This window comes from Rhopalosiphum maidis, chromosome 3 (assembly GCF_003676215.2).
Source record: "Rhopalosiphum maidis isolate BTI-1 chromosome 3, ASM367621v3, whole genome shotgun sequence".
NCBI classification, from domain to species: Eukaryota; Metazoa; Arthropoda; class Insecta; order Hemiptera; family Aphididae; genus Rhopalosiphum; species Rhopalosiphum maidis.
This window is the reverse complement of record NC_040879.1, coordinates 52,641,882-52,666,288: the sequence shown is the minus strand read 5'-3', so window position 1 is coordinate 52,666,288 and position 24,407 is coordinate 52,641,882. Positions and strand designations below refer to the sequence as shown.

General features: G+C 27.7%; 1 protein-coding gene and 1 long non-coding RNA gene across 3 annotated transcripts; one reads left to right on the top strand and one right to left on the bottom strand.

The window, feature by feature from the left end:
- Positions 1 to 68: 68 nt before the first annotated feature.
- On the top strand, positions 69 to 12,704 carry LOC113557073 (importin-5-like). The gene is made up of 19 exons (XM_026962368.1): positions 69 to 155; positions 5,481 to 5,630; positions 5,695 to 5,921; positions 5,988 to 6,081; positions 6,147 to 6,251; positions 6,311 to 6,436; positions 6,493 to 6,704; positions 6,794 to 6,916; positions 6,981 to 7,089; positions 7,148 to 7,301; positions 7,808 to 8,139; positions 8,203 to 8,335; positions 8,391 to 8,756; positions 9,854 to 9,966; positions 10,044 to 10,184; positions 10,254 to 10,403; positions 10,462 to 10,832; positions 10,893 to 11,112; positions 12,615 to 12,704. Exons 1-19 carry the CDS (start codon positions 69 to 71, stop codon positions 12,702 to 12,704), a joined length of 3,303 nt encoding a protein of 1,100 aa, XP_026818169.1.
- Positions 12,705 to 19,386: 6,682 nt separating this feature from the next.
- LOC113558940 lies at positions 19,387 to 24,005 on the bottom strand. Of its 2 annotated transcripts, XR_003405764.1 has the most exons (8): positions 23,173 to 24,005; positions 21,335 to 21,468; positions 20,983 to 21,271; positions 20,662 to 20,911; positions 20,416 to 20,601; positions 20,168 to 20,345; positions 19,802 to 20,073; positions 19,387 to 19,708 (listed from the first exon to the last, which is right to left on the bottom strand). It is a non-coding gene; the product is annotated as an uncharacterized LOC113558940 (long non-coding RNA). The 2 variants fall into 2 exon arrangements; XR_003405763.1 differs by having other exon boundaries at positions 20,662 to 21,271.
- Between the last annotated feature and the right edge of the window lie 402 nt (positions 24,006 to 24,407).

Genomic DNA, 24,407 nt, shown 5'->3' with positions numbered 1-24,407 from the left:
TCATCGATAACAAGGTTTGCAGCGCAATAACTATCACAGGAACCGAGACCTTCATCGCGAACTCAATCATGGCCGGAGGCGACAATATGGGTGATTTCCATCAAATACTCACTAGTTTGCTGAGTGCTGACAACAATGTGCGACAGACCGCCGAGGTAAATTAATATTTTTTACTGTAAGTCGATTACGGAATGGGTGGCCGTTTGTTCCTCATTACCTCAAGGGTGGTAATAGTTGTTAGAGTCCCTTATTTGTCTCCAATGCTTAGTGTATTATCTGTCTATCATTGCATTTATTCATTGAATAGGTATAATGTGTGCGTTCGAAAACTGTTATTTCTCTTGAACTTTGTAATGTTTTCATAGGTTGTCTGTTTAAGTCTAAGTATTAATATTATGAATACTCGTCAACTACTTGTTGATTTTAATTTGTGCTAACAACTGAAATTATATACATCTACTTTAATCTTCTCATGGATTTCTTAAATGTAACTTTTGTTAACAGGTATTGCAAATTTGTTCGTTGTTATGATTTAATATTTTTTATTTCAATTTTTATTCAGTAATTATTATTATTATAATATTGTTTTACTTAAGTTTGAAGTTTCTAGATTAGACCATTAGAAGGTTTAATTTAAGCCAGGTTTTCATTAAACTGTTTCATGTTGTCTTTTTTTACAAACATAAAATAAATAATTGGTTACAAGTTACCTATAAGTTGAGCTATATTCAACTCTACATGATATTGTAAGATAGAGGTATTTCAGTTCTATACTCTGTTCACTGAGAGAATAGTATCACTTTGCACATACAAATGACAGAAATTACTTGTCCCTATTCGAAAGCAACTGGTGGTAAGAGGGTGAAACTAGCTGTTTAGTGCTGCAGTGGGAAGAAACATTGAGTTTTAATTTTCTGCACGGTACTTTGCTTTCTATGAATAAGAGTATACTTCTCACTGTACAAAATACAGTACTATAGACATCCTATGAATATGTATTGAGGATGTGCGATGATATTAGCTAATGCATATTAAATTTTTAAAGATGTTTGTGAGATTGCTAATGACGGTTGAGCGTCAAAAAATTAATTTATAATAAGTTATGTATTAACGTATATACAACTGCCTTTTGTAATGTGTATGAGATGTGTAATATTATTTCTATAATATGTTTTTTTAAATATCTATATTATGTTCAGTCTTAACAAATTATTTAACATTATTTGGTAACAATTTTAGCCGGTTAAATATACATCTGTGAATGTTATTCAAAAACATAGCAAGGATGTTATTAATGTTTGAGAACTATTTAGTATATATCGCAACGTTTTTAAAGCATAATGTATTATATATATATAATATTGTACAATTACAAATAAATATAATACAAAAATTAATAGAATCATGGTTCATCAGTAACTACTTAATTTTTATTAAAATAAAAAATAATATTTTGATTAAACAATGGTAAAGAACATTTTATAATATAATATATAATAAAATTATTCAATACATATGTATAGTAAAAAAAGATATATAAAAAAGAAATTATAACAATTATGACTTAATTATGTATATTATACAACCTTGTATATATCATAAAAAAAAAAACCTATTAATTTCATAAAATATAAGTAATGCAATAAAGTTAACATTAATATTATACAATATAAAAATATAATAGTTATTTTTAAAAATATACCAAATTATTTTAATGATAAAAATATAATGATAATAATAATAATGTGATAGAAACATATTGTATTCTTTAAATATTCAGCATAACAAGACATATAGACATTTAACAAATTAGAAATCAAAAATTATTTATTAAAATACAGGTAAATGAAATTTAAATTTATATTATTTTATTATGACTTATAGAATCATTACAACAGATTTTCCACTAGTCATAGGTACAAAAAAACATTTATATTTGATATCATCAACATTGATACATATCAAACCAGATGAATGGAACTTAATATCGACAATAACAGAACCAATCATATGTGATTCTAATGGAACATCGAAAAAATTAAAAAATTTTAAAGTCAATACATTTAAAAAAATATTTTTAACAATTGCAATTTCATTAGTAATTAACATTATATAATTATTTTTAGAAACTCGAGTAAAAATAATATAGTTTATACTACCAAGTTTTATAGTTTGAAAAAGAGTAAATTTATGATTTGTATTTGAAATTATGGTATCTACATCATCACATACATTACTTAATATATGAGTTTCATCAACATTTGAGTTTTTATAATTGTCATTATACAAAATATTAATTTTTTCTTGAATTCTATTAGCAGCTTCTTGTAAAGGAAAACGTGAGTGTAAAATAATACTTTTTTTTATAATTCCCAATTAATTTTCATATTTAAAAGCGCTAAAATTATCTAGACATCCGTGTCTTAACATAAAATGGCAAATGAATCAAACTGAATATTGTAAGTAATAAAATGCGCCCCATAATGAGTAATAAACTCCGTCACAAAATCAATTAATAAATTATATGCTACTTCATTTTTAGCTAAACATAGAACTGGTGTTACTAAAATTTTTATGGCACAATACAATTTATGAAGTGTAAATATAATAAAATAAAATTGTTGTTTAGAACTGTGTGCTAATGGTAACCCATCAATATTAAAACTTAAACATGTTTCATTGAAATTTTTCAAACATTTAGCATAAAACTTTAATAAAATAGATAACATTTTTTTAAAATCTAAATGAATATAATTTCCAGGATTTATAATAATTATTTTATGGGTTCTAGGAGTCAGGGGCGCACCCAGGAAATTTTTTTGGGGAGGTTTATGACAGGTATAAATATATAATATTATGTTACACCTAATATTTCAATTTCGTTAGTTGATAATATTTTTATATAATAATTTTAAGTCAATAAACCTAATAAAATTATCAAAATGTTTGGGGCTAGCCCATTAGCCACCCCCTTAGGTGTGCCCTTGCTAGGAATATTCATTAATGTACGTACATATTTTGATATGTATTTAAGCTATATACATATTTTATCTACAATTATATGCTGTCATTGGTGTAGAATCGAAGTTTTGATTGTAATTATTGCAGTTCACTGGTGACTATTGTAGAATTATTTTGTGCAGTGTGTCAGTGTGACTTTTATAGTATTTAGTGTGTTATAAATGTTATAATACTTGTTAAGCCATATTTATAGTTAATAATTTGTTTAATTTATTTTCCATTATGGAATTAATTAATTCAAATAAAGGGGGATTAAAGACATGTTTAAATGGCTATATGTACGTTATAAAATAAAAAGGAAAAGAAAAAATATCATGGCGATGTGTGAAGTCAAATAGCTTAAAATGTCCAGCTATTTGTCAAGCTACGTTAGATTACAGTAACCCACGTATATCAAAACAATATTTAATGATATTATGTAAAAGTAATCAGAATAATGTAGATGTCACAAAACGTTTAGATATTATGCTAAAAACTATTAGAACGAATGAAATAAAACCAGCTGAAGTATTTGCCAGAGAAGTTGCAAATTTATCACGAGAAGTTCGAGCACGAATACTGCCGGAAGAAATTGTAATACAAAGATTACGTTGACAAAAGTCAAAAAATTATCCTGATAGTCCAATTAGTTAGGCTGACTTAGTTTTCGAAGTTGATTCCGAGTGGTGTACTCTTTGTGACACAAATTTAACAAGATTTTTGTTGTACAACAATGGTATGATGGCAGAAAAACGAATTGTTATATTTGCCACTGATAATGGTCATTGATGTTTAACTAAAAATAATGTATTTAAATAAAAAAATTATATAGGTATTAATAATATAGATTTTTATAGTTTTTACAGTTCAAACACCCTTCTTTTAATTTTTTTAACCAGCTGATAGGAATAACAGAATGGGTATTCTCTTCATCCTAGGACCCTATTATATACTAATAAATTCATCCAATAAATTATAATAATAATGTTAGATAAGTACCGAATATAAATTATTACTGATAGAAGTATATATATATATATATCTCGCCTAACCTTAATATCTAACACTAAATAAAGTAAGAGCATTTAGAGTAGGTACCTATATTATATAGTATTATACTATGGTGTATTACCTTTGTTTGACTGTTTAATTTGATCCATTACTGTGCGAAATGACGTGATAACACATATACACATGTACTTCAATTTTAGTGTCGAAAATGCAAACTGCAGTCGGATAATGCACAGTACTCTTCAGTCTTTGTAGTGGCACGGTTGCACGCACACGAGAATAAGAAACAGTGTTGAGGTGTATGCCGCACGCGCATAGTACAAAATGAGTTAAGGTGTAAGGCTAACTATTGCGTCTTACAGTCGCGAAAATGCAAACTACTGCGATATACTTAAACTCTCAAAAAGGCAAAATTATGAAAGTTCGTACGATGTAGCAACACGGTCGGTTGCACACGAGTACGAAACAAATACTGACTAGACAATAGACGATATCATTTAGTATTTAATGATAACATAGACGTGGCGGGTGTGAAACTGTGAATATTATATAAATATATCGATATCGAACAGTCGAACTGAGAATGTGTATAACGCGCGAGTCTCGATTACCATATCGCAGCCGCGACTCTATGCCGGTTGCCGCGGTGGTTTTTCCTGGCAATACCTATAAATATTATATATTATATCACTGTTGTCGCAACCAACTACGTAATAGTTTATTAATATATACATGTACCACGATTAAAGATAAGATGTATCTTTAATATCTTTAATCGTGACATATACCTATGTGATGTTAAACTATTTCAAATTAAGATAATAATTATAATAATTTAATATTTACCTATTGAAACCTCTTTAGAACGTATTAAAAAAAAATGTTTGTTATACATTATCAAATGAAATTATAAGTATAACCAACGATAAAATTATTAACATCCACATAATATCTACGTACAACATCCCAAGTACAATTTCTAATTTTAAGAAACATTTAATAGTTGTTAATTTTGAGATCACTTAAAAATGTTTGTTGTGAACGTTAATTGTATATTATTTAGATGTTCTTTTTTAAAAGTTAAATTCTTTATTTCTTTAACATCCTATTCATATCAAATAGTTTTACAAAGATGTACTATTTAAGGATATCAGTATGATGTTTTGGTTAGTGTATGGGGTACAGTGGGTTGTATTTGTTTTAACATTTTTTTTTTATTAGTTAAATGATTTTCATTAAAATTTAAAATATTTCCTCTGAATTAAATGAATCCAATAAACTTGGTTTCGGTTTATTTAAATTATTCTATTTTTTTTTTATCCTTTATGAACTATATATTTTAATACAGAATATTTTTCTAAGATAACTATTAAGACCTATTAGGTTATATATGATGGTAAATTTAAAACTGTAATTGTTTTTTTATTTTATACATAAATTTATACTATAAATTTTCTTTTTCTTTTTAGGAAACGTATCAAGCGTTACCTTTAGAAAAAAAAGTATCATATTTATTCAGTGCTATACAAAATCAAGCCGGTGGTATAGATGAAAAACAAATGGCAGCTGTAATGTTGCGTGGACTTATGGCCAATGAATTCATGGATTTTTATTCTCATGTTAGTTCTTTTTTTACTTAAATGTATAAATTTATTTGTTTTTTTAACTAACTTCTAATTTTAGTTGTCACCTGAAAATCAGAAACAGTTTAAAAGCAATTTGTTATTAAGTGTAACTAATGAAAAAAATGACATAATACGTAGACGCATGTGTGACGTTGTTTCCGAGGTAGCTAGAAATCAACTGGATGATGATGGTAATAACAGCTGGCCAGAATTTTTGATTTTCCTGTTTCAATGTGCTAATTTTCCTTCAAATGATATGAAAGATTCTGCGCTTAGAATGTTCACGTTAGTAAAGCATTTTTGATACTTTAATTACAAATTTGTCTTTTACTCATTTTTTTCATATATTAGAAATGTACCTGGTGTTTTTGGTAATCAACAATTCAATTATTTGTTTGTGATGAAACTAATGTTTCAACAATTATTAATTGTACCTGATTCAAATGTAAGTCTTAACAGCTATTAGTTGTTAATGCATTTCACTTATTCATTTTTTATTTTTTTTTATAGGTACAAGTACAAGCTGTGAAAGCTATTTGTGCTTTCATATTACACCATGCCAAAGTTACAGAAATTCAAAAACAATTAACTGATTTATTTCCAAACATGATGAGAGTAAGGCTTTACAAAAAAATTGAATAAAATAAAAAACTACTGTATTTTTTTTTTTATAGATAACAAATGAAAGTTTAATAGCTGAAGAAGATGATTCTTTGATTAAACTATTGATTAATTTAGCTGAAAATGCACCAATTTTTTTAAAATCTCATTTATCAAATATTGTAGAAATGTGTTTGAAGGTAATTTAATTATTTTACGTAAATATTGTTCAGAGTTATATTATTTATAATTTTAGTATCTTGGAAACAAAGAGGCAAGTGAATCATACCGTCAGATGTGCCTTGAAGTAATTGTTACATTAGCTGAAACAGCTCCAGCAATAATGCATAAAGAATCATCTAAGTATATCATACAGTTAATTGGACAAGTATTGGAACTTATGACTAATGTGGAAGATGATGATGATTGGGGTACTCAAGATGATCCAAATGAAATTGACCAAGAAAGGTATTACTACTTTTATTGGCAATTTATTCCTTATCATGCATTTTAATATTTCAAAGTATCTAATGTACTTGTGTATTATTTGTTTTAAGTTTGAGTGTTATAGCTGAATCTGCACTGGACAGACTAGCTTGTAGTCTTGGTGGTAAAATAATGTTGCCACATATAATAAGTAATGTCTCATCAATGTTAGATAATCCATGTTGGAAAAATAGGTAAAAAATATAATTTGGATATATTTTATTTCTTTGTATTTATTCAATAATTTTAATATTTTAGGCATGCTGCATTGATGGCAATATCAGCTGTGGGTGAAGGTTGTCATAAACAAATGTTGGCTATATTCCCAGAAATTTTGGATAGGATTTTAATTTTCTCACAAGATCCAGTAAGTAATTTAATGTTACAACTTACAATTAAAAACAATGTTATCATTATTTATTTAGCATCCTAGAGTAAGATATTCAATGTGCAATGCTATAGTACAGATGGCAGCAGATTTTTCTCCCACATTTCAAAAAGTATTTCATGATAAAATTGTGCCTGTTATATTACTGTTACTTGAAGATAATTTGAATCCTAGAGTACAAGCACATGCAGGTAAATTATATTGTTAATAAATTATAATCTACTTAAATTAAAATTTTATTTAATATTTTCAATGTAATTATTAATTGTAGTTATCTTAATAGGTAATGAAATATACAAAATTAGTAAAAATTGTAGTAGAAAAAAATTATTTTATCTTAAGTAAAAATATAATTTAACACAAGGAAAAATTCTTAATTTATTTAATTTTTGGAATTAAGTTATCATAGATTTATGACTTCATTCATCAAAAATATTTATATTTGTGTATTGGGAGGAAAAAATGATATAATAATAATAACTGTATGATGAAATATTATAATTTATAAACCTAATTTATTATTTTAATTTTCATATTCCTTGTTTCAATTATAAATATTTTTAATCATACAGATTAGTATTAATTTTAATTAATTTTAGGTGTTTTAAATTTAGATATATTAGTTATTTATATTATTAAATGTAATTATTTTTAATATAATAAATTAATGATATTGAATTTTTTAAATTATTTTTAGGAGCTGCTCTTTTAAACTTTACTGAAGATTGCCCAAAACGAATACTTTTATCTTACATGGATCTGATTATGGTAAAGCTTGAAAGTATATTGCAAGCCCGTATTGCTGATCTTGTGAAAGGTGGTGGTAAACGACTAGTATTAGAGCAAATGGTAACCACTATCGCATGTGTAGCTGACAAATGTGAAAGAGATTTTGTTAAATTTTATGACCATCTTATGCCATTCTTAAAAGAAATCATTCATAATGCTGTTGCCCCTGAATTAAAAGTGTTGAGAGGCAAAACAATAGAATGTGTCAGCTTGATAGGTTTGGCTGTTGGACAAGAGAAAGTAAGTTAATTAATAATTATAACATTTATTTTATTGAAATATATAAAATTGTATTCTATGTAGTTTTTGGCGGATGCTAGTGTTATAATGGATTTAATGCTGGCAATATATAACAAAGATGAGAAACTCTCAGAATATGATCCACAAACTTCATACATAATAACATCATCATGGGCTCGAATGTGTAAAGTGATGGGTATGTGTTATTTAATCAATTTTGTTTTAGTTACTAATAAAGAACAATTTAATAGGTCAACAATTTGAACAGTATCTTCCTTTGGTGATTGGTCCAGTAATGGCTGCGGCTTCATTAAAACCTGAAGTTGCATATTTGGATAATGATGACATGAGTAATATGACTGACAATGGCGAATGGCAGTTTGTACCCCTATGGGAACAGCAAAACTTTGGTATTAAGACTTCAGGCCTAGAAGATAAGGCATCAGCCTGTGAAATGCTTGTATGCTATGCACGAGAATTGAAAACTGGTTTTGCACCCTATGCAGAAGATGTTGTTAAACTTATGGTGCCTTTATTGAAATTTTATTTCCATGATAATGTTCGAATTGCTGCAGCTCAAATTATGCCTAGTCTTTTGAAATGTGCAGAAATAAGAGGTATGTTAAGAAATTAATTCCCGAGCTACTATACACTAATTTTTTTCTATTTGTCTCATATCAACAATAGGGTGGTCCTTATTTATTGTCTTTTCTAGAAGAAGTAAAAGGATAAATATTTTTAATTTCTTCCTTTGAATAATAAGCAATAATGTTATCAAATCAACTGATGGATTGTAATTGTCAAATTTTAAATTTATATAATAGACTAAAAAAAAAAAAACAAATTATTTAGTAGCGTAGTAAGAAGTATATTAGTTTATTTATAATATCTATTTAGCCAATGATTCTTAACCTTTTATGACATGTGATCTGCTTAATAATTTTCTGTAACCATAATTCTTCGAGTTATTTAATAAAAAAATATCATTTTTAATATTATAAATGTATTTTCCAAAAATGTATTTACATATTTATTTTTAATATAATATTTTTTTATGAGTGGGTGATTGGACATCTTCCTTTATATTTATAGATTATGGTTTTATATAAGATGAAAGAATACATTTGAGAACATATTTTATAATTATTTAGTTAAAGAGGACACTGGGTTATACAAGCAATGTAGAGCAGGGGTCATCAATTAATATTTTTGAAGGGCCACATTAAGGATCTGAACATTTTTCGCAGGTCATCAAAATTCTAAGTACATATTTTTAATACATAATAGGACAATAGGTATTTTAAAATTGGATGTAATGAGAACAATATTATTTTTATTTATGATTTGCTATTGCTTATAAAGTTATAAATATTATGAATAAAATTAATATTAGTATATTACAAATATTTAAAAAAACTTAAAATAAAATTGCATTATAAATACAATAAAATAAATAGCTGTTTAGTGAGAAAAATGACCAATATATCAAATTTTGTCGGTAAAATCCAATAAAATATAACAAATATAATAATTTACAACAATATCACCACATATAATGTTGTCGTAATATGTGTTGTTTATTTTTTGTCTATGGACTGCCATTTGGTGACCCATGGTATATAGTGTATAATATTTAAGTAAATTGTCCTGTTTTTAAAATTTAAAGATTTGTTATTTATAATTTATTATTTACAAATTATTTTATTTGTAACAGGACCAGAATATTTGCAACATATGTGGGGTTATATTTGTCCTGAACTTTTGCAAGCTATTGAATTTGAACCTGATCAAGATGTTAGTGCTGAGATGTATGATGCATTAGGAAAAGTAAATAACTTAAAATAATTATTATAGTTTAATATATATTTTAATTGTTATATTAATTTTTTTAATGTAATTTTAAGTGCATAGAATTATTGGGAACAGGATGTTTATCAGACAAATGGATGAAAGATATATTGCATACTATAGAAAAAAATTTAAATTCTCACTTTGAAAAGGAAGCTCAACGTTTTGAAAGATGCAAAGATGAAGATTACAATGAGGTATAGATTTATGAGATTTTTCTGTTAATTTATTATTGTAAGTTTTTAATGTAAATTGTATATTATTAGGTTGTAGAGGAAAGACTAGCTTTGGAAGATACTGATGATGTCTACAAACTAAGCAAAATGACTGAGATTCTGCATGCTCTTTTTGTCACTTTTAAAACAGACTTCTTTCAGTATTTTGATCTTATTGTACATCAATTTGCTAAACTATTGGTAAGATTTTACTATGTTCATTTATTTCATATTTTAACTTCAAAAATCATGTTTATAGGATTCTGATAAAAGTGCATCTGATCATCTGTGGGGTCTTTGTGTCTTTGATGACCTTATTGAATTTTGTGGACCTGGTTGCGCTAAATATCAAGAATATTTCTTACGGCCTATGATTGAATATATTATGGATATTAACAGTGACGTTCGTCAGGCAGCTATTTATGGCTGTGGAGTGCTAGCCATGTGTGGAGGACCTAGTTTTGCGGGTGTGTGTGCTGAGATCATACCATTCCTTTTACAAGTGATCAACAACAGTGAAGCCCGATCTGCTGAAAACATAAATGCGACTGAAAATGCCGTATCAGCCATCTCCAAAATATTAGAATATAACAATTCAGCTGTTAATGTTGATGAAATATTACCTCTCTGGTAAAATAAAAACAATAGTTCGATAATTTTGTTTAAAATAATATCAATATAATTCTTTAGGCTATGCAACTTACCAATTTGTGAAGATACTGATGAAGCTCCATTTGTATACGGTTACTTGTGTAAACTCATTGTAAATCACCATCCTTTGGTATTAGGACAAAACAATTCTAATTTTCCTAGTTTAATAAAGATAATTATTGAAGCATTTTTGCAAGATGCAATTGACAAGTCACATATTGTTGCCCAAGAAATGATTATGATTGTTAATGGAATACAGGTAATTATAGTATTTTATTTTAACTTGACATAATATAAAATGTATACATATATAATTATAACAGACTTTTATATACATTTTTTTTTTATTACTAATTTGATTGAATTCCTTAATGTTATTTTTCCAAAAAGTCGTAGATTCTTATATTATTATTTTTATTGTATTAAACAATTTTTAATTACTTAAATAAGCTTACTAATTAATTATTTAAGTTCTAAAAATATAAACTTATTTAATTTAGAACATACAAAGGTAGATTATAAGGGATTTTCTAAAAAGTAAGGTTACACAATTTAAAAATATATACATTTTTATAAAAATTTATAAATAAAAATAAACTTGTACCACAAGTTTTAGTTAGCTCAAATAAAGTTATTTTTATAAACTAAATATTTAAGAATCTTACAATTTCAAGACACTTTGGTTTTGATTCAAGAAAAACTATTATTGTTTTAAGAAAATTTTTTATAAGTGTACAAAAACTTCAGATTTACAACAGCACATTTTATTGACTTCATGGTTTTATTTTGTCTGGGTAGCAAGCTCTTAACCATTTTTTGGCAGTATTTAAATTAAGCACCCTGATGAGAAAGTTCTCTCTCCACTATTAGAACGGATGCAAAATATGCAATATAAAATCAAAACATTATTGTGACCTATAGAACCTACACTAAAATTGCCATTTTCTCTCTGACAATGATATTTTTTTGGAATTTATTAAAATGAACATATGTTCTGTACAGTGGCGGATTTTCTTCATTTTTTTTGGGGGGGGGGCAGAGAGGGTTTTGAAAAATAATATGTAAAAATTATATTTTATAATATGTATTATTATAAATTGTATAATATTATATAAGCATCTGGGGGAGGATCCAGATCCCTCATGGACATTCCCCCACTCACCCGTAAATCCGTCACTGGTTCTGTACCTGATTGAGAAACTGTTGAAAGTTTAAAAACGCAAGGACTCTGTGTTCTTTGGATAGGAAATTGTCGTTCACCCCTTATAGTCTAGATTTTTTGCACAGTGATCAACATTTTTTAATGAGCTCAAGAAGTATTTAGGTGGAAAACATTTAACAAACAATTAGGTGAAAGAGACCGTTGATGAGTGACTAAAGGATGTGGGTATGCAAGTTCTTTAACACTGGTGACAAAAATATCTAGTGCCAAATGTGCCATGCCAACAAAAATGTATCATTTTAAAAAGAAATTATTTGGAAAAATAACTCTATGCCTGTGGTACTATTTGAGTATTTCATAAAAATATATGTTCTTCTCAGTTAAAAAAAAAATCTAATCTCACCTTTTAGATGATTCTCATACATAAAATATTAAATTACAATAACTAACTAAAATTGTATGGGAATATGATGTGATGCCTTATGATATAATAATATTATAATATTTATAAATTATGTTTATTTGTTATTTATTAATACAAGTTTTGTGTAAATATTTAATTTTAATTAATTAATTTGTTATTTAAAATATGATTTTAGGCAAACCAAGAGGTATTTAATGCATGTTTAGCTGTATTGAATCCAGAACAGATGAAAATGTTACAGAGTCTTCTAATGACAAATAATTGATTTTGACATTTACCCGTTAATGTTATTTTTGTGAAAAATATGAATTTTTACTATAACCTCGCTTCTATTATTTTTAATTTATGTCATCCACTTGTTATTTTTTGTTATATAGTAACAAAATTAAATGATTTCAAAGATGTATTGAAAATATTTGAAATTTTAATACTCTTTAAAAATTGAAATTAAATTAATGTTATAAACTTATTATTGTATTATTTAAATTGATAATAATATGTACTATAACTTTTGTAATAAACATTTTTTTTAAATCTTATTTTATATCTTTAGATATCATTGATGATAATTTTTACTCATAATTTTATTTTATAATGTATGGGCTGAAGCATACCATATGTTAAGGACTAGTGTTTAGGCATTTCATATTACATGTACATTTTGGCTATGTCAATGTGTGAAAAGTAAATGAACATTAGTGTGTGTGATCCATTATCGCATTTTTCACGACGAAATTTGAATTCCTACGTTTACGATAATAATCAAAATAAACAATGCCGTAAGAAAATTCGTCTGAAAAAATGATGTAATTATAATATTCATTCATAATATAGTCGCGTCGTACCTGCATCATAGAACATGATAAATATATTAACATTTATAAATAAAAATAATTTACATAAAATAAAAATAGTAACTATATATTTTTTGCTGTGTTATTTTTGACCACAAATCATAACAAACAATAACAATAATATTATTTAAAAAAAGAACAGAATACTATAATAATAATTAGCTGATTCCTTCAGCAAGTATTTGAGGCAACATGTTTTTTAAATAAAATGTTTTTAATTTCATTTTCATTTTATTTTCCCAAAAACTGTCGTCACGTTTTATTTTTTCAAACATCAAACCTATATAATTATACATAAAAAATTATAAACCATAATGAGTATAAATACAATATAGGTATCCACAAAACGCCACAAACCTTTAGGCATCCAAATAAAAATAGCAGTATAATTTATTTGAAATGTACAATTGCCCTTGTACTTGATAATAGTAGTCGTGACTGATGATTACGTTTTAGATGCAGCTGTCCATCTTTTATTTAACAAGATTTTATTTTTTTCGAAGTGATTCCATCTTATAGACTCATACTTTTCGCTGATACTGAACACTTTATTTCAACTAAAGCATTATTGTCCACAAGACCATCAGGAGATGCTACTAAAAATGATAGACCCTGATCTAATATTAGGCCTCTATTTTTTATATTTTTCCCTATAACTTTTTGTAGCTGTTCTTTGGCCATGTCTTCGTGCTTTTCCATACCTGGTGGCAGCATTTATCGTTAAGCTATATTAATTTACATACTGAAAACTAATAAAAATAAACAAAAATAAATAAATAACTAATCAGAAACTTTGTATTAAATTTTCAAGTATTTTGACTCGGCAAAAAATAGTTATCGATATTTATAAAAAAAAAAATCTTAACACAAACGAATATTTTTAATGCTTATAAATAGCATTAAAATAAGCAAAATATTTTTAAAATTAAATCATGTAAAGAAAATGCCAATCTAAATAACTGGTGAAATTTTCAAGTAGGTATCTATGACTTTTTTAATAATAACAAATATTTAAAATCGTAAATCGTTTGTGGATAAATCGTTGTTGTTACGCAATTTCATAAAAATTTAAATTCAAATGTTCATAACATTTTTCCTATAATAACGCTTCGAGTTTTCTCTATAGCTATTTGAAGGAAAATTTATGGAAAACTTAGTGTTGAATTTTTTAACCTTAGATATAAATACAACAATTTTTATGATTTTTCAAATACAAAATTTTCGCGATTTTGACATATTTCGTAAAAATTTGAACTATAAACGCTTAAAAAAAAAAAATTGTGACTAACGATTTTTGATTCTTTTTAAGTACAATATAAAAAACAGCTAAGAAACTTTGCATTAAATTTTCAAGTTTTTTTGGAAGCCAAAAATTTTTTTATCGACACTACAAAAAAAAAAATAAGAAAAATCGAAAATTTCAATTGTCTATAAGTAGCTTAAAAAAGTCATATTTTGAAAAATATTTCGTAAGTAGATAACGCTAATATAAACATTTGGTGAAAATTTCAAACATTTACAATGATTCGTTTTTGAGTTACAGCAAAATAAAAAAATCGATTATTTCAAAAGCCGATCGTGCGTAAGAATCAGTGGCGTATTTTCAATTTTTTCCGGGGGGGGGGGGGGGTGTCTAATAAATCCGACAAAAAATAAATTTGATTTATCAATATTGGGCGATAAAGAACGTTTTTTTGTTGTATGTGGTTCAAGAATTTATAATGTTGGATATTCGACTGTCTGATGTGATGGACAGGCGCAACGCAACTGGTGCAATAATAAATGATTTCAATGAACATTGTTTTATTTTTTTATTTGAAGACATATTTATTTCAATTCCAAACAATACATAGATACAAGTACAAAACTATAAAAAAAAAATAAATTAGAAAGTATTTATTAAATAATTATTAAATGTAAGATTTTTTCAAATCTGTTTTTAAAATATCACAAATCAGAAATTATTTAAAAATAAATATTCTACATTAACTCACTTTATACAAAAGGTTAGTTAAAAAAAAAAAAACAATCATTGCATTTGACGATTTGCACGACGATTCTATGCAATACCTATGCACAATTCCTATCAGAGACATTTATGAACCGAAACACATCACAGAGACTTAGAGTACAGATAAAGCTACAGATAGATTTTTAAAGAATAAACAATATGTAGGCGCCGTGTAACACCTGCAATGTGTGGCGGTCGGTTACGACGAATCGCGCCGGTACGAGATGAGGATGACAATATAACCTACCGAAAAGTCGAACACAGTATATAGGTGTAGCCGTTCTGGTATAATAAATAAAAATATGGCAGACGTCTCTTGACCGGTACACACTTACGATGTACGTGTGGATGTCCGGTACGGACACCGGACGTCCCACGCGGTGCAGCTGACCGGCAGCGGGCAATGACCCGTGTGATCGATACAGATACAGATATCGAAGTAGGCGGCGGCGTCGGCGGCTCGATGATCGCCGTCTAATGTATAAATATATATGTGTGTCGCACACGCACCGACGGTTTTTAATGTAATACGATGATAATTAAAAGGGCGCACTACACGGCACGTCCGTTGGCGAATTCGCGACAACGCACAATAAATATGTTCGCCAAAAGGGCTCTTAATATACAGTTAGCCCCAATGACTCGCACTATAAGATGTGGTAATATGTAGATAATATAAAAAGAAAAGAATTTTGTCGAATTATTGTTTTAGTTATATCAAATAATAACAATATTAATAATAATTATAATAAAGGTGGACGTCTCCACAGATTACAATAAATAAATAATAAAAGGTTCATACATAACCGTCCAAAAGGACTAGGGTAACAAAATAATAATAATAATAATAATAATAGTAATACGACCGTGATAGCGTCGACGACGTGATACGACTGTTATCACGATGATGATTGGCGATCGGGTCCGACACCTGGCACGACGACGGCGATTTATCGGCACAGCCGGAGGTCAATGACCGTAAGTGCGACACGGCAAAACGTCGAAATAATCGGGCAGCGAAAACCACGCGGTATATAAATAAAAGCGGGCGAACAACACACGTACTGACCGAAAGCAGGTGGCACAACGAACACAGTTCGCAATTCGAAATTGCAAAATTCAGTCTGAGTACCACGAGACTCAGGATCCGTAAAATGCGGCGCACGCAAACCGACACGGTCGCTCACAGAGCAAAAAAAACCAAAGGCCGCAAAATGCCGGACGTACGGCGGAGCAACAACTGGTGACCACACCAAAGCACGGCGGGCGGCTTGCTGGACGTTAGATAGCCAGACGGACATCGTCGGCTATCGCCGATTATCATCGTTAACGACAATAATAGCACCGATAAATATTAGGCCGTGTGTGAGTCGCGAACAATACGTTATTAACAATATTATGTTTGAGCCTTGAGGAGAAACATGTTAGAAATGTGACCCAACCACCTGCAATATTAATGAATTTCCATTACCAAATTTTGGTATTCAATGCAGTGTTGATAATATTAATGAATTTACAATTGTTTAATGAATTATATGTGGAATGTATTTAAATGAAAAATTATGATTATGTTCTATAAATAGACTACTGAAGATTACATCGGTTTTTTCTGAATCTTTTCCAGTAACTTGAGTATGATACTTTTTTTTGATAAATATACATTATTTTATATGTTATTGGAACTATTCACAAGTTTATGCATATGGAACATTTTAAGGCAGTGTTTCTCAACCGGTGAGTCGCCTGGTAAGTCCAAACGTGTCACGGGAAGTACTAATATTAAATGTACGAACCTTGTTGACACTGTATTTACAAAAATCAATAGATTTTATTCTTATTTTTTTTTATCGTGTGTCACAAAGTATAAAAAATTTTACTAGTGTGTCGCCATAATACAAAGGTTGAAAAACACTGTTTTAACTGTTTTAAGGTATAAAATATATATTTTATATTTTATCATTTTTCAATTTTTGTGCTGTATTTTTGTATTTTTATTAAGAAATTCATAATATGTTGATTTTTGTTTTCTTAATGCAAAATATTTTAAAATCTGAGTGAAGTGATAAATGTATTGGTTTTACAATGATGGGATTTTATAGTGAAAATGCTTCAATTTTTAATTTTAAGGGTGGTTTTAGTTTGGTTCTTTAGAATATATAAATATAATATAATATATAATAGAAAACAATATACTATATTTTTAAAATAATCCGTTAATCAAAAAAAAAAAAAAAATACTGGTTTATCTTTACAAACTCGCACTTTTTAATATCTTCGATCTAGTTAATTGTTGTAAAGTTGTAATTCAAAAATATATCTGTGAACTTGAATTTTTCACCAATTATTTACGAGTATATTATTATTTTCTAAACATACTATAATCTTTAAAATATTTTTGCTTTGTGTGTTATTTATAAACATTTTAATATTATAGGTTTTTAGATTTTATTTTTAAGTACGATACAATTAATTGATAGCGGGCAGAAAAACTGAATAAAATAAAAAAATATCCATAATATATAAATATAATTTTTTTAGATATTTCGTGTTCGAATTTACGAAAATTGATAAAAAAAAAAAGTTATGTTGTTTTGCCTAATTCAAAATATACGTTGGGTCTTGATTCTTTTCGTCAGTTCGTATACTATTATTTACAGTACGCAATGACGTTTTAAAATAGTTATTAAGTAGGTATTTAGTATATACACTGTTCTAAGGTACATAAGTCACAGATCACGATGCCAGTAGATATTCACTTCTTCGAGTTCTTCCCATAGCCGGTTGTTAGGAGTGCTAGGACCATCTCGTTAAACGTCCCATTTCTGTCGGTTGCACGTTCTTTCTAATCTGAATCTCCACCTAAGGCTTTTACGTCTTTTTTCACCACATCCTCTCATCTCATACCTATTTAGACAATATATTATGCGATTTGTTTTTGCTAAAAGTTAGTTCAATACATTTTTATTGTAATGCAATAAATAAACAAATTATAATACAATCACACGTGTTATGAGAATAGATATTATTTAAACATCAATATATTTCTTAATATTTTCGATAAGCACCAATAAATATCTTAAATTAGTTACCTAAATACCTAGTTTTAATACATTTTTAAAACCTAAAATTGATCAATTTATCTACATCGTTTTTTCCTACATAGCAAAGCAGGACGATTTCTTTATTTGTTTTTTCTTATCTATAACTATTATTGCTATTTATTATTTTACTTATCTATAGGTACAATAATATGCTTTAACAACACAAACCAAAGGCTATCATTAATAAGACAGTGGAACATTTTTGAGCTATGCAGAACGTAGACTATACATTTTAAAATCCTCATTTATTGCTTCAAAATTAAATTATAATAAAAAACCTAAGTGGGGTCCTAGGCCCTTAGATAATACGTATTCTTACATTTATATTTGATAAATAAATAAATACCTAATATAGGTCAAACCACTTCAGTGTTTAAAATAACAAAGTAAAATGGATTTTTCAAGGCGTACCTACAAATTTTTATTGAAGCGTTACTGTGTATTAGTAAAACAGAACTGTTGAAAAATATAGGCAATATGTTTTATCATATTGTTTTAGCCCTTTAAGAATTAAATAATTAAAATAATTATAATATGGGATCATAGACTCATGCCTGATAATATAATATAATGTTATATAATAATAACATTATAATACATTAGGTTATAATATATAACATTTAAATTAATTATAAGCATTATATTATTATCATTAATATTTATATTTTTTTGTTCATATATATTACGTTTGTACATACATAATTTATCTATCTTCCCTAAGCTTACCGAATCATAACTGATTTTAAAATACAAACTAAAAAAAAAAAAATGTATACAATTAAAAAAAGAGAAAAATATATATATTACAATAATATGTGATATGCAAGATATACATTTAACAGAACAGAATATAATATTACTAATTATTTAAATATATTTTATTTTATTCAGTACATTTTTTAACCTTAACTTCCTAATATTTTTAGTATTTAATATTATTCAATTAAGGTTATTTAATCGAATAAATGTTCTGGTTCTGACACGACACCGAACTACTTCAACTGGTACATCTAGTGTTGTAAGTTTAATTTTTTCTATTAAAGAAATAAAGAATATATTAATTTCTTCATTATACCTTCTTTTGATAGCTGATTTCCATGATGATCAATGAACAACTTTTCCATCATGTTTGCGACTTGAATTAATTGCATGGATGGATACCCCCCCCCCCTCTGGACAGATATGTAATCCAATTTTCATCATTGGTGGTTTGCTCATCCGATGCCATTAGAGGATATTTTTTTACATATAAAACATATTGCTTCCTTCTCAAGGCCTTTGAATTGTCATCTATGCAAAAGGCCTGTAAAGTAAATAATTATTGTAAAGTACATACATTATATTTCTTAAACATTTAACATAAACTTTATACATATGTATTATTTTTAGTACATACCTCAGATTCAAATTGACTTAACAAATCCATATTCCATACAAGTGTTTTAAATTTGAACACTGCTTGTTCCAAAAGTTGTTTCAATTTGAGCCAAATCATTATCCATTTCTTGAAATTGATGGTTAGATTTTGTTATTAAATTAGTAAATTCAATAATTTCATCGGTTAAACATTCATTAGCGTTAAGTATGTTCTCATCTGTTCCATCTTCAGTGATTTTATTTTCGGTAATCACAACATTGGAGTGTTTACTTAAAATATACCACCTAAGACTGTATAATATAAAAGTTATTTTAAATTAATTATTTATGTAATAAGATTTAAAATTAAATTTATCTTAAATAATTATCTCAGCAAAATACAAACCAATACATAAAATCTAATGCTGTTATACAGTTATTTGCCGCTTCTACCATTCCTTTGAGGTAGCTAAAAAGATTTTCTACTATATCTTAATTTAATTTCCTTGTAATAATGTAGGAAACATCATATTCTTTCAAATCTCCAAATAAATTTATCAGCAATGTATTGGAAATTACAATACCTAATTCATGTTTGTAATTATTTTAATATAATATGAGAATGTAATATTTTGCTAACAAATATTCTTTTACCTTTTTGGAATGGCAGAATTGACTTCTTCCCATGAGCCCTCATGTTTAATATAAATTCACTCATTTTGTTCAAAAACTTGGTTTGTTTTTTTCATCTAGCCCATAGCTTGAAGTGTTTTTATCAAACATTTGACTGGTATTCATTAAGTCAAACCAGTCATTAAATAGACTTATAGTGTCTGAAGCCTACATAGATTCAATTGGTCAGTATTAATATTCTAATAATTAATAATGTATTAACTTTACTTCTTTCCAATTGTAACCATTAATGTATTTGTTGTTTCCACAAAACAATATGGCTTTCACAACTGTATTTGAAAACAAGTTTGCAGCTAACTGTACATTCGTTCGAGATATACCCTCTAAAGAAATGTGACGGTTAGAAATCTTGTATGCCAACTTGAAATCTTTTCCTTAGTTTAACTTGATTAACTATTGCAATATATTTTTCTCGATATATTTTCCATTAGGTAAAATGAACCCTCTAGACGAGCACCTACAATGGTGATATTATAATATAACTGTTAAGTAACTTTTTATGATTTCAGATATTCATTGACAACTTACTGATCGATAAAATAGTTTCTTGCAAGTTTAAACATATGCGACACATCAGCAAACACATATACATTTTTATTAGTCATCGGGTGTTTAAATTATGTAATTGTTATAGAAACACCCAAATCTTTACCAAACATTTCCACAATCCAACATTTGAAGAACCCATAACACTCACAATAGCGATTACATTAAAACTATATTTATGTAAGTGTATCTATTATGTTATAAAGTAATTCTTTTGTGATAACAGTATCGTAGTTATAAAATATCAGTTGTTTTCAATTGCTCAATAACCCTGTAGGTTAACCCATTCAATTACATTTTATAGAAATTTAAAATTATTAATTAATTTTCATACCTCTAACTACAATAGTTTGAACAGATCTATGTGGACCATATATTTTTTCAATTTTTTTGTCGTAACATATTTTGTGTGAAATATATATCTCATCAAATAAATTACTGTTAATTTTTCTTCCGCTGTGAAGAAATCTATATATGGAAAAAAAATCAGAGTAAATAGTACTAAAAAATGTAAAACCTAGAAATCTTCTTAACACAATTATACCTTTAGCTTTCATAGGTGTTAATACATTATTTAAAATACCCGGTCGAATTGTAAATGTAGAAGCCTATGTCCTTAAAGTAGACATACCTAAACATAACCTATTTATACTGTAATATAATGAAATTAGTAAGTAATAGTATACCTATGTCATAAGTGTTTCAATTTGTAAACAACTAAATCTACTTTTCTAAATGAAAATTCGTATAAACAACCAATAACCAATCACAATTTAATGTCACACTCTGATCAAATGCATCGAAACTTAAGTCAACGTAGCTCAAACAGACAAGACCCACAACAACGGTATTAACAGCAACAACTAATAATTACTACTCCTCGAACTCGTACAAATGTTAGGACTCAAATTAATAGGAGCACAGTAAGTGAAATGATTGATTATTGATAACGTCTCCTCCATCTATCCCAGCTCCTACAATGCAACAAGATACAGTAATCTACCCTATTATTACCAAGGAATTTCAAAGTTGGAAAGATATGGAATATGACTCATTAAAAACTAGTGAATATCAGGTGAATATTTTTTATAATTATAAGATTGACTATAAATGTGTAAGACCATAAAAAAGAATAATATTAATTTTCACAGCTTTATAAATATTAATGCTTGATACTTTTATTATATATTTTCTTCTCCGTGGTTAGGAGGTTATTATGTCAGATAAGTAGAAGAATATGGTCGAACTGTGTCTTCAAAACGAATTTAGCAAGTTACCTGTTTAATTGACTACCTGAAAAATTTAACTTTTTCAGTACACAAATAGTATAGGCAGTCTACCAATTGCGCCTGAAACTACCATTTTATATACCGATTGCTCTATACATTATACATTATTACAATATTACAGAGAAGTACTTAATTTGATTTATTAATATATTCATTATTGTAAATTAAAATTAACATGTCAATTTCTGTATAAGAAATGGAACATAATCATGAATGATGATCATCAACTGTTATTGATTTCTAAAAAAAGTTTATTGTTAATCATAATTATCAGATATATAACAAAAAAATATCGGAATTGCGTTTTTAAAAATATCGATCACTTTTAAAGTTTCAACCGTTAAATAAAAACGTGGATATTCTGTTCTACAGCAGCCGGTTATTGCTATTGCTATTATATTCTAGATGTATAAGTAAAACAGTGAATTGTTAATGTGTTAATTTAAAACTGTATTTCATATTTATTTATGTTTTATTGGTAACTAAAAAGAACAAATTATACTTGCATGTTTTTTTGTTAATCAAATTTATTTTGACATTTTCCATTTGAAATTCCAAAAAACAAAGTATCAGCGTAAGACTTTGATAGTATGTCAAAGAATTTTCTAAAACAGCTTTTAATACCAATAATAAAACCCTAATTTTTAGTATTTGTGACTTAGCAGTTATATCAGTGTCATATATTTTTGCATATTTTTAATAAACCAAATGCATATTTGACTGCAGTTTTGTATTACATATTATATAAATCCTAGTGCTAAATAACGCGTGCAAGTGATATTATTAGGTAGGAACGTTTTGGCGGAGAAAACGGTTTACTAAAAATCGTTATGGTAATAATTTTGTGGCAAACCCACGGATACTTATATTATACAATACGTACTTTGCACTAAAAATATGACGTGTTATATGTCTGTGGTCATTATCATAACTTAATGTTGAGTTTTTTGCCCAGACAAGTCGGAACTTAAAATCACGACATTCCGCGTTCAACCGCGGACCATTTGTTCGCAGCGCAACAAGCGTCACGTCGCGTGTCGCATTATGACTGTGCCGCCGATGATCAATTCGTCGTTGTTCGCACCACGCGAGAGCACTATAGCCAGCTCCTCATCCTTGACGTTTCTCGCCGTTCACTCGTATCGTCAGAGAGCGATTTTGTCATAGATTTCCGCACGGCCTCGGAAAAGTTTCCAATCCCGTACACGGCAGTCTGCTTCCTTATACTCCGCCGGTAAACGCATTAAATCTCTTGGACACGTCACACGTGATTTGCGTGACAGTAATAGTATGATTTTCAGACCCATGCGCGTGCATTGACGACCGTCGTCACCGTATACATAATATGCCGCGCCATATATGTATCATGTATGTATGTACCTATAGATCGGTACGCGCACTCAAGTCGCCCAGTAAAAAATGTAGTATTTATTTGATAATCGCGCCGTTCACCGTCCGAATATCAACCAAGGGCTGTATCGAAAAATATGACCTAAATGCCACCCAAAAGCACAAAAAAAAAACCTTTTTAACAAACCATAGACCCAAATAAATTTTACAAAAATGAAGAGTATTTTATCAAAATCATATAATAAGTAATTAAGTTTTTACAGTGATACCTATCGAAATGAGTCAATCAATTTAAATTAAAATTAAATATAAGTAGTGATTAGTATAATTATAATGAATATCTTAAAATTAAACTTGAAATTTGATGCCCACAGTTCTAAAGTACTATATAAAAAGTTTTTGATATAAAGAAATACTAAATAATTAAGATATAAATATTGTAAATATAATAAGCAACAATTTATACTGAACTCATACTATAACGGGTACAATATTGTATCAAATAATACAATTTATTTTTGCGCTTTTATCCAACTACTAGGGAACAAAAGCCCAAAACAAATTTTTACTTTTGGTCTATTGAAAAAAATAGAAGATTTACGATGAGCGCAATCAGGTCACCGACCCGATCTATCAGCGAACAGGCAAATATAAACTATGTCAGAATACCGCCGGTTAGATAAAAACGTATAATGTCAACTCTGCCAGTTTTATTTTCTTTTATATGGAAACTCTACCAGTGTAAAGGTCCCAAATTCAATACGTTGA

Coding starts and splice junctions, on each gene's coding strand:
- LOC113557073 (XM_026962368.1), top strand. CDS start 69: ATGGCCGGAGGCGACAATATGGGTGATTTCCATCAAATACTCACTAGT. Junction 7,090..7,147: donor TAATTTTCTCACAAGATCCA/GTAAGTAATTTA, acceptor TTATTTATTTAG/CATCCTAGAGTAAGATATTC. Junction 8,336..8,390: donor TCGAATGTGTAAAGTGATGG/GTATGTGTTATT, acceptor ACAATTTAATAG/GTCAACAATTTGAACAGTAT.